The sequence below is a fragment of the Dermacentor albipictus genome, chromosome 5, assembly GCF_038994185.2.
Source record: "Dermacentor albipictus isolate Rhodes 1998 colony chromosome 5, USDA_Dalb.pri_finalv2, whole genome shotgun sequence".
NCBI lineage: Eukaryota > Metazoa > Arthropoda > Arachnida > Ixodida > Ixodidae > Dermacentor > Dermacentor albipictus.
Window position 1 is genome coordinate 85,251,668 of NC_091825.1, and position 11,412 is coordinate 85,263,079.

General features: G+C 45.7%; 1 protein-coding gene across 2 annotated transcripts in view; it reads right to left on the reverse strand.

Moving 5' to 3' along the window:
• LOC135905790 (glutamate receptor ionotropic, kainate 2-like) overlaps positions 1-10,698 on the reverse strand; it is a 352,682-nt gene extending 341,984 nt beyond the window's left edge. The window contains exon 1 of one of the 2 annotated variants that reach the window (XM_065436836.2): positions 9,485-10,698. In XM_065436836.2, the coding sequence (XP_065292908.2) occupies positions 9,485-9,602 (118 nt within the window). In that variant the 5' untranslated portion in view covers positions 9,603-10,698. The remainder of the gene's footprint in view (positions 1-9,484) is intronic. The other variant, XM_065436835.2, reaches the window with a different exon arrangement.
• Positions 10,699-11,412: the final 714 nt, after the last annotated feature.

Sequence of the window (11,412 nt, forward strand, 5' to 3'; positions counted from 1 at the left end):
AAGAAACCACAGCGTAAGAACTAGATGACACTATAGTCGCAGTTCGGCGCGCACCGAAGGCATAGCGAAATCACCCCAGATGGGTAGAGATAAACTCAGAAATAATTCGGAAGAGCTACAATCGAGAGATCAGCTGGCATGTTATAACTGTAAAGAAAAGGGTCACTTCGCCCACAACTGCCCAAATAAAAGGCCTGTGTTCGCTTGCATAAGCAATCACCCGACTAGCATCCATCTTCTAAAGTCATACATCACAGATATAATGGCAAATCGAAGAGTGCAGGGCACTAAGAGACTCCGCGGCCACCGTGGACGCCGTCCATCCGAAGTATGTGGAAAGGGAAGACTACGTGCTCGAATGCGCGTGGATAGCGCAGGCCATCAGCGAAGACTACGATTAAAGAAATTATTCTGAAGGCAGCAGTTGCCGCTGCTGTACGATCAACGCCACTGGACAGTTGAAAGGACTGCAGTGGAACGGTCGCTTTATATTCTGAGCTTTAACAGATCTTGCATATCTAATCAACTTAACCCAGATGTCATACGTCCTCAAGAAACTTGGTTTTCACCAGAGAAAAATGTTCACTTCAGGCTCGCGAAGTGGAGAATTACTGATACTTGTTTCCAGTAAAATTTGCTACAAGGCGAAAATTTCTTTGCAAATCATGGATTCCTACTGCGATATTCTGACGATAGATTTATGTCTCCGAGAGTATCATTCACTTTCAATTATAAATGATTTTTTCGCCACCGGTGAGCAAGGTACGCGTTAACTTGATGGGGCTGTGTCTGCCTGTAGAAAACAATTTTTTTTGCAGGTCATTTTAATTCGCACAACGTGTCGCGGGTGCTAAAAACAGATTTTTGTGGTAAGCGACTATGGTAGTGCACTACTGATAGTCACCTTTCATGTCAGAACACAGAACAAGTAACATTTACTACAGATTACTTTCCTTCAGTGTTAGAGTTGACATTTTGTAGCACTGGCTTCAATGTTTCGTCGTGGGTAGCGGTTGACTCAGCAGCCGACAGAGCTTATCTTCCTGCGTCATTCGAAATTATTTGTCCAATAACCTCTTCAGAATACGAGGCACGCACATTTGTGAACCACAATGAATGTAAGAGTCCCTTGCGTTCAGCTATTTCGAAACTTGCCAATACCAATGACAAGAAAATCGCTTCAACCAATTCCTCAATTCTTGATGGTTCCCGGAAACAATCTGAATTGGTTATCGCTTAATGATGAGTGTATGCGGGACTGTAGAAAAAAAAGTCGCTTGGAAAAGGCTTCTCCATAATCAGAGCCAGACAAATTGGTAGGAGTATCATTTCCACGCTGGTGTATCTAAGCGTACTGTTAATCGAGCCAAAGGTGAATATGATATTAGGCATTACGATTATCTATCAAATTCTAAAAATAAGCATGCTGAATTCGCGTTTGCTCGTGCTAGGAAAGTGCTACCAAAGCCGTTCGCTTTAGACTCGAGCGTTTTGACCTCACAAGAACACGATGTTGGTTATGTTCACCTACGTGGCATCGCGGCTTAAAGTCCAGCTCAAATTATGTGGGACGCCCGTTCCACTGACTCTTTCAGCTAACTTTAGGGAGATATTAAAAATAAGCCGATGCACTCTAAGACGACGCGGCCAAATGCACTTTGCTCACTTTTACACGTAACGTGTCACGCTAGTTTTGTATTTAGCTTAATGAGGTAATTAGTCAACTTTAATTAACCAACTTTTGAAGCAACGAAGGTAAAGAAAAAATTCTAATTAAAAAGTCGCAGAGTAGTTTGCAAGACAGCCGAATAAACCGTTTCTGTCGTTCTATCTGTTAAGGTGCCCCTGAAACGGTTCGGACAAATTTTGTAGACGCGTAGGGTACAGCTTAAGTGGAACATTCACACCACAACTTAAGTGAAGCGTTACGTATTAATGGACCTACAAGCGATAACAAGTAACCCTCCTCCCTAGCCATGCTCTTCCTCCTCAACTCGTTCGCCTGGAGATCGTGGCTAAGCTCCGCCTTCACTGGTTCTGCGTCACGATGCGACGTCACATCGTCCACTTCCGGCTGTTTTGGAGCCCGCCCACGCCCCCGCGAAACCGCTCAGCTAGCCGTTTGGCCGTCGACCCCAAGCGTGAGCTATCGAAGCAGCGTGCGTTGCGAGCATTCTGTCGCAGTACCGAACGTGTCTGGTATTGCGGTAATAACACGCTAGCTGAACGTTTCCACCCAACGGTGGAGGCATAACCTCAAGCTGATGAAGGAACTTTAGCGTAGACGTAGGCGAGCTGCCTGATCGGTCTCCACGGCCCAGCCACCCGTTGGCTCAGAGCTTAACCAGACAAAGAAAGAGCTAATACTTCTTTAACCAAGTGTAAAACATTTTGAGCATTTACAAAAACAACGCATTAACGAATACACTCCTGCGAAAAATTTATACCAGCAGCAAAGAATACATTTTGTTACTGCTGCTGTGTCTGGTTGAGCTCTATGCCACCAGGCGGCTGCACCGTGCAGACCATTCACATTTGCGCGTCTCTTCATCCCATTAAACGACACGCAAGGAGACACGGCCAGGCCCTGTTCCCTTGCACTTACGTTTACCCTAATGCCGGACTCGCAAAACGCTATTGCGTTAGTAATCTTCCGGTGTAAAGTGATGACCATATTCGCGCAAATCCTCGCGCCGATCGGATAACGGCAGTTCGAAGCTTTGCAGCCAGTCCGTTCGTCTACTGGCTTGCAGAGGGACACGATGTGGAAGCTTGACATATTGCCAGTCACTGCGTTTGCAGTCCGCAACGTCACAAACACAAAGTCGAATCACCCTATATAGCCCACGGACTCTCTGTGGCGCTTGCCACCTGTTAGGGTTGTAAGGGTTTAAGCCATCGCTGGGACACCAACATGAACTCCGGCTCAACGCCTATTCAAAACGCCACCTCATTCTCAGCATCAGAACGCCACAGCCATAGAGTTAACATGGCGGGCTAAAGAGACCGCACAGCGTAGTAGGTCATATGCCTGCAATGTTGACTGCATGGATACGTTTGTATTATTTATTGATCATTCTTGATCAAGCGTGGAAGGTGTAGGCTGCCTTGGATTTAGCCGCTTCCTTGGGCCATGTACGTTTTAGGCGTTGAATATGGCATTGTCGGCCCACAGTAATGTGATGAGCGGGAAGTGCTTACTTTCACAGTACCCAATGTAATATTCTCACAGGTGCCGAAAAGTGACGTTCAGACTTCCTAACGTACTAGCCCCGGTGGTGCACAGAGGCTGCGGTATTGCGGCTCTGCTATGCCCGAGGTCGCGCGATCAAATCCCCGCCGTGGTGGCATCATTTCGTAGGGGAGCGAAATGCAACAACACCTGTGTACCGTGGAATGGTTGCAACACAAATCCCAAATGGTCAAAATTATTTACGATGTGTCCACTACGGCGTGTTTCATGATCATATCTTGAATTTAGAATGTAAAACGTAACTGGTAATTAATAAATTTATTGACATAATATGTCAGACACGTTTCGTATCTTCTGCAGAGGAGCAAGATCGTGGTTGGGATCATATATTATATTCGGGAATTTTACGTATCAAAACCACTTTCTGATTGTGAGCCACGCCGTAGTGGAGGACTCCAGAAATTTGGACCACCTGGGGATCTTTAAAGTGAAATAAATCTAAGTACACGGGTGTTTTCGCATTTCGACCCCATCGAAATGCGGCCGCCGTGGCCGGGATTTGATCCCGCGACCTCACGCTCAGCAGCCTAACACCGCAGCCTCTGAGTAACCATGGCGGGTGGTTGAAATTCCGATTCCATGCCCGTATAATAAAATGCGGCATGTGTGTGTGTGTGTGTGTGTGTGTGTGTGTGTGTGTGTGTGTGTGTGTGTGTGTGTGTGTGTGTGTGTGTGCGTGTGCGTGTGCGTGTGCGTGCGTGTGCGTGTGCGTGTGTGCGTTTGCGCGTGCGCGCGCACGTGTGTGCGTGTGTTCCATAACTGTAGCGAGCAATTTTAATGAGCGATGGTCGGAGCCCTTCAGTCGAGGGTGCCACTGGCCTCTGAATACATAAGTGTTCAACAAGCGAAGAATGAAGACCATTGTGTCGTGAGCATGTAAATGAAGCAAGTGTTTGTACGCAGAGCTACTTCTACACAGGATGGTCGAATGTTCGATTGAGAATGCCGACGTGAATCGAAAAACGGCCATTATTTCACAGAGCGCTCTATCGTCCTTCTAGGTCTTCTTTTCAACGCCCCGACAGGTGACTTTCCAATAACATATTTTATTTTTTATACCTCGAAGAGCTGTCCTCCAAACCGATATACCGGTAGCCGAAATATAGCAGGATTACTTAGCACCTGCTAATGATTCGTACTGAATACTTCCACCTGCAGCAGCCTACCTGGTCAACGTTATCTCAATCTCCTATAGAGAAATAAAGCAAGGGCCGCCTGATGACGTATCACTAAGCTAACAGGAGAAGATTGTACTCAGATGGTTCACAGACTCTCCTTTTGTGTGTTGCTTCCAAAGAAGATGGTTTGAAAGAACGTGCAGGAAAAAAAACTAGCCTCACAGGGAATTAACTGTGGCTTGAGAGTAGAATCTTCAGTCTATAGCCAACATTTTAACAAGGCAACTTGCCTTCGTTATCGCAACAACCGGTTTCCCTGGCAGCATTCTTATATAGCTCGCATTCCACCAGCACTGAGCAGGATACCGGCATGCCTAAGAGTAAGATGAGGGAGCTCACAAGGGTGCCCACCTGGAATTTCGTTTCTCATCAATGCAATGGCTAATGCACCGTGAAATTTCACATCAGTATTTTAGGTAAAAAGTAAAGGCAAGCTGACGGCACGAGACTTATGCCGAGGTCATCGAGATCGGACAATTACGCATCAGTGCACAACCAATCATAGTGATAAAAAAGAAAAAGAAGAATGTCCCCTGCACAAAACCTGTCTATGAGCTTCGGAAATTCAGCATGCCAAAAACAAATGCACAGTTTTGGTTGTTTCTTGCTATTTAAAATGTCAAGACCAATTATAAACGTTCTGTCGCTAGTCCAGCGGTCTGTAGTGTTTTTCATCTGTTCTGTCCATGCCACTGTTTTCGGTTGGAAACCTTTCTTTCAGTGTGCATCTAACGAGCTCAGGCACAGCCTATTCTGGAGTGAGGTGAAAGCTGCGTAAAAGAAATGAAAACCTACATAAGAAGGAATCAGATGTAACAGTAACACATTATATATATATATATATATATATCCCGGTCCTACCACTGCGGAACTCTTGGCTCAGTTACGGGATGGTCAGAATAACATTCAGAAGAGACTTGACGGAATCGAGTCAAAACTAACAACAGTTGAAGAATCGGCTTCTTTAATTAAACAACTTACCAGCCAGATCACTGGCCTTGAGAAAACTGTGATATGCTTGGAGCGTAAGCTGATAGACTTGGAGGACCGGAGTCGCCGAAACAACCTGCTTATTTTCGGTGTTCCTGATGATGATGAATCAAACGGTCCTTCAGCGCGTGTGGCGACAATATTTAATGATATTTTAGTTGTTGAAGCCCGCTCAGTTGAAAGAATACACAGAATAGGACGAAAACAGCATGGTAAAACGCGTCCTGTAATTGTAAAATTTTTCGATCACAGAGAAAAAATAAATGTGTTAAAGAATTCTTACAAATTGAAGGGCAAATCTATTTCAATCTCGGAGGACTTCTCGGCAGCCACTAGGTACAAAAGGAAAATGCTATGGCAGAGTACTTCTGACGCTAGAAGGGCGGGCAAGAAGGTGAAACTTGTTTACGACAAAGTTAAGGTTGACGGCGAATGGTTCAAGTGGGAAAGTGAACAGAGAAAGATGGTCCTCTCAAGCAGACCTGAAAATGCAGCGGCAGCAAACCAATGAATCGATAAAAATGACACACGCGGTTTTTTGTGCTTGAACTTGAACGCTCGTAGCATAGTGGGCAAGTCCTCCGAGCTTGAAAGCATAATTCTTGCGTACAGGCCGCATATTGTAATTATTACAGAATCATGGCTGCAACCTGATGTCAGTGACAAAAAAATAGCACCTAACGGCTATAAAATCTTCCGTAAAGACAGAATTTCGAGGGGGGGCGGGGTTGCCGTCATTTTCCAGGAATCTTTGCACGTAGAAAGGTTGGCAGACATTCCTGGAGTTGAATGTGTCCTCGCAAAAGTGCATACTATTAACAAAACTTTCATTATCGGGGGATTTTACCGCCCTCCTAACACAGACAGCACTTTCAGCGACCAACTTAATGAATTTCTCTGCTCATGCAGAGCTTCAGCCTGCAATATACTACTGGGCGGTGATTGTAATTTTCCATCAGTGGTATGGGACGGTGAATTTCCCCAGCCAGGTGCACAAATCGCTGAACCATTTGTCGATCTTTTAATGTATCATGACCTAACGCAATTAGTAAAGCAACCTACACGCATACATAACGACTCAGAATCTATCTTGGATCTTTTTTTTAGTTAGCAGAAGTATGCTTGCTCAGGTTACGGGACTTAGCGTCGTCAACGGCATATCAGATCATAGAATGGTATGTCTTACGATGTGTTTGGGCCATGTCGTTGGGGTTGAGCATCAAAAGCGCTCAGTGCTTGTTTTCTCACGAGCAGATGATGTACGCATACTAGATGCTCTGGACTTATCTTTTTCCAACTTTGTTTCCCTCTCGCAGTCTGCTTTATGCTCAGTAGAGGATCTTTGGCAATACTTTAAAGATCTTGTGTTGCAATGTGTGAATAACTTTGTACCGACTAAAGTAATCACTGTCCGCAAAACCCGCCCATGGATAACAAAAGAAATTGTACGCTTGGAACGAAAGGCGAAGAAGACAAGAAAACAACTGCAGAAGCACCCCTCTGACAGTCACATGCGCAAACTTTCAGCGCTGCGCACTCAATTAGGCCAAAGCATTAAAAAAGCAAAAGACTACTACCACAATGTCACTATGAAGCAATTTCTCCTTTCGTCCCCTGCAAAATTCTGGCGGCATTTTTCTTCAAAATCAAAAACCGTGCCCTCCCTCTGCATTAATGGTGAAACAGTGTCGGAGAAATTACAAGTTGCAGAATCGCTCAACAACTTTTTCTGTTCCGTATTTACAGTTGATAATGGTGAAAAACCCATATTTTTGACATTGCAAAGCTTTCCACCTATTAGTAATATTGTAATAACGGAAGAAGGTGTTCTAAAGCTTTTACTTAACATTGATACAAAAAAATCTTCTGGCGTCGATGCGATACCCAACACATTCCTGTTCCGGTATGCCGAATGGTGCTCTAAATTCTTATGTGTTATTTTTAATAAGTCGTTAGGACTATCCGAGTTGCCTCATGACTGGAAGTTTGGAAAGATTGTTCCAGTGCCAAAAGCAGGAGACTCATCGCTGCTTTCTTCCTATCGACCCATTTCTATACTCTGCACATGTTCCAAACTTCTTGAACCCATCATCTTTAAACATATAACAGCTTATCTTGAGCTTCATGGTTTTCTTGACCCTAGGCAGCATGGATTTCGCAAAGGGCTTTCAACTACTACTCAGCTTTTAGAAACCATTCATGATTTCGCAGCTATTCTGGATGAGCAAGGGCAAATTGATATTATTTTTTTAGATTTCGAGAAAGCATTTGACCGGGTATCACACACCAAACTCATGATAAAATTGAAACCTATACTTAAAAATGAGTCCCTTCTTTCTTGGATTCAAGCATACCTTACTTCGAGACGGCAAACTGTAAACATAGAGGGAACACATTCACGGTCAAGACCTGTACTATCCGGAATCCCACAGGGATCAGTGCTTGGGCCCTTATTTTTCTTAATTTTCATCAATGATATTGCACAGGAATTGCCAGTTAAAATAAAATTGTTTGCTGACGATTGCGTTTTATATAAAGAAATCCGTTGTCCCGCTGACCAATCGCTGTTAAATACCTCGCTGTCTACAGTGCAATCATGGTGCAGCACATGGCAAATGAAAATCAATGCGAAAAAAACTGTAGCGATGACCGTGACGCGGAAACGACACCCTTTAAACAACCAGTATTCGATCGATGGGCATATTTTAGACCGCGTGACAAGCTATAAATATTTGGGTGTAGTTATCAGCTCGGATTTAAAGTGGAATGAGCACGTGTCATACATAGAAAAGAAAGCCATGCAGAAGCTTTGTTACTTGAGGCGTTGCTTAAAAAATTCACCCCATGAGATAAAACTACTAGCTTACAAAACTTTCGTCCGCCCGATTCTTGAGTATGGGTCCGTCGTCTGGGATCCACATAGCGATATTAACATAAAAAAGGTAGAAAAAATTCAGAGAAAGGCGATACGATTTGTATTCAATTCCTTCAGCCGTTATGCATCACCAAGCGCTATGCTCGAAACAGCAGAACTGGTTACCCTGCAAAAACGGCGATTTAAAGAACGATTAAAGTACATGCATCTGCTCTATCATGGAAAATTTGGCATCGACAAGGACATGTATACCGAGCCTTTAGCTCGTCGATCAACTCGGTCTAGCCGCGCTAAGCAGCTTAAAGATTACCAGTGCAAAACAGAAGCGTTTAGAAATTCATATTTTCCCCGAACCATTAGGGAATGGAATCTACTTCCTGCTGCGGTGGTTGCCTGCGACACCATCGAATCATTCTTAAAGCTGCTTCAAGAAATTGTGTAAATGACCGAGGTACATCCCTGCCCTCCTTTCCTTTTTCTTTTCTTTTCGGCTTGTCTTTCCACATAACTGAACACACGTGTTTTCTGATGCTTCTGACCACTGCTACACATTTTTACACACTACCACATTATATTTGTCTTACAGGATGTATGTTCTGTAATCGTTTGCCACGCGTGGTATACATATATTGTTCTAGTTTAGTTTTTCTGTCTCCTAAGTGATTGTCAGCTTGGCGCTAAGAGCATTTCACATTTTCTTCTGGAATAATTTCACATTGTTAGCGCTAATTGCTACGTTCTCGCAAATGACACGCTGCTTATGTTTTCAAATTAAGTGCTATTTCATCATGCTCACGCTTCACACCTTGTACTCAGTCTTACTCGTCATGTATGTAACCACTCCTGCTTAAGGCCTCTAACCAGAGGCTGGCAGTAATATTGAAATAAATAAATAAAAATAAATATATATGTATATGAACCTTCACATGTGTGCAGGCGTCGTCGGACCTAAGAGCGTCCTTTTTCATTTGTTCTTGTTTCGTCAGAACACATGAACAAAGTCATCTTTCCTCTCTCACAGCTTTTACTGATGGGAACACAAGAACGGGGACTAGCTTTACTTGCATTAACTTGGGCATTGTACAGTATTTTAGGAAACAAACTTGCAAGGAACACCTGTCTGAAAGGTAGGAAAAAAATCAACTCTACTTCGAAAAAAAAAAGAACAGGGGACAAATAGCTACTTACCGACGCGAACAGTCGGAGGCACACCGTAGTAACCGACATGGGCCACCACAATTTGTTTCTGAAGAAACACTACCAAAGCAGAACAAGCAATTAATGCACACGGCGAAGGCGTCCACATTGAAAACGGAGGAATCCGTCCTATTTCTTCTGTCCGCGTTGTGATGGCTCTCGTTTGTCAAGATCCTGCAGCCTGTGCAGGTGAATGAAGGAAACGACGGCCAACTTTTGGCGAACACAACGATGTCACGATTTCTCACTGAAGCTAACGAGGCCGCGTGTGTGGGAGGCGGGCGAAGTCATTCCTCAGGGAAAAAGTGTGGCCTTCGCCTAATCCCTATTTCTAGAACGCTGCACTGTTAATCTCTGTCTGAAGAACTTCTCCATCGTGGTTGCTCGTCTCTTCGGCGGGAGACGCCCAGCTTTGCACTGAACAGTGCTCGTCGCGCATTCTCTGCTCAGTCGTTGTCGGCTTCGTAATCCGCACTGAAAGCGAGATGCCTCACGCGCGCAAGATGAGGTCGCCGATTCCTCTATGTCTTCTCGCGCTTTTCCCACCTACTTTCATTTTCCATTTAACGAGTCTCTCAAGTTGGGTTCCACACCAATGCGTTTTTCAAGGAAAACAAGCATCTTTGTCAATTTCCTGCGTGAAACAAGCCTGACTCGCACTGGTTCGTCTCCGTCATCATTGGCGAAACGATGATTAGCGTAGTCGTAGATGGCGAATTGCTCGAATGATTGGTCACAAACACGCAAGACAACTACGCGAAACAGTCACAGGAAAAAAAAATAAACAGGCCCCAGTCTCCGGGTGCACGCGGAAATGCCACAACACGTACGGCAGCGTAGTCAAGCGAGGACGTTGTCACCAACGCCGGTTGCCGCTACCGCTGAAGCGAGGGAAGTCGATGGCGCCCGTCAGTCAGTCCGCAAATTCCCAATACTCCCGTGCACCTGTCCTGGCAGCCGCTAGCTCCCGGCGCTCGCTGCCAGGGCAGCGGTGGCGGCCAGCAGCGATTCGAAGAATCGCAGGCCTTGAGTCACACCCCGGGTGGCGTCTCCTCAAATCACCCTTCTCGCACCGGAGCCAGTGCACCCACCGTAGGTCTTTCGCGCGAGTTGAGGGCGCTCGCAAACGCTGTCACGCACTCACTCACGTTCGTGGGGGCCTCTCAGCCTCCGCGCAAACACGCACACACTGGCAAGCGCCTATCGGAGCGAGGACTTGGACGGGGGAATGGAAAGAGGTACGGGGTGCGGGCAAGGAGGTACCACGAGAGGTTAGGGCCGCTGCTTTGGCCCACCAGTAGGTAGTAGCGGAGGCTCTTTCTTTTTTAGAAAGAAGACGGCTGCCATCTTTGATGCGCCAGCGGAGCGACCCCGCGCTGCTCGCTGCAGCGCGCCGCAACCTGGCTCCATCACTAAAAATACCGCGTGCGCGACTTCGGCGTCGTGGCGGCGGTTATGAACGCTGTCGTGTCTCTGGGATGTACCTCCCCCCCCTTCTCTGCCCTCTCCTCTCCACCCGGTGGCGACCGACATCGCGGCTTCCTTCCTGCACACTACGCCCAACGTATTCTCTTCGCCGCTTGCGGAGCAGCGGGAGCGGAGCAAAATATGTCTTCTCAAGCGTCTCCGCAAAGGTTCCAGGGAGGGAACGAGGAGAACACAAACAGAGCCAGAAGAAAGGGAGCGACAGCTTACAAGGCGACGGTGGCTTTGGGGCCGCTGTGAACAGGTCAAGAAAGGCGACCGACATGTGTTTTCCTTGGGTTAACTTCTTTAGTTCAGCTTACGTTGTGATGACTACGATTAAAGAAGGAACGCATGGAAAATAGGCAATAAATATATGGAGCACACCCTGTTGCACGTAATCCCCAAGACTTAAACATTACACATGTGCAAGTTTAAGCTAGTTGTTTAGCTAA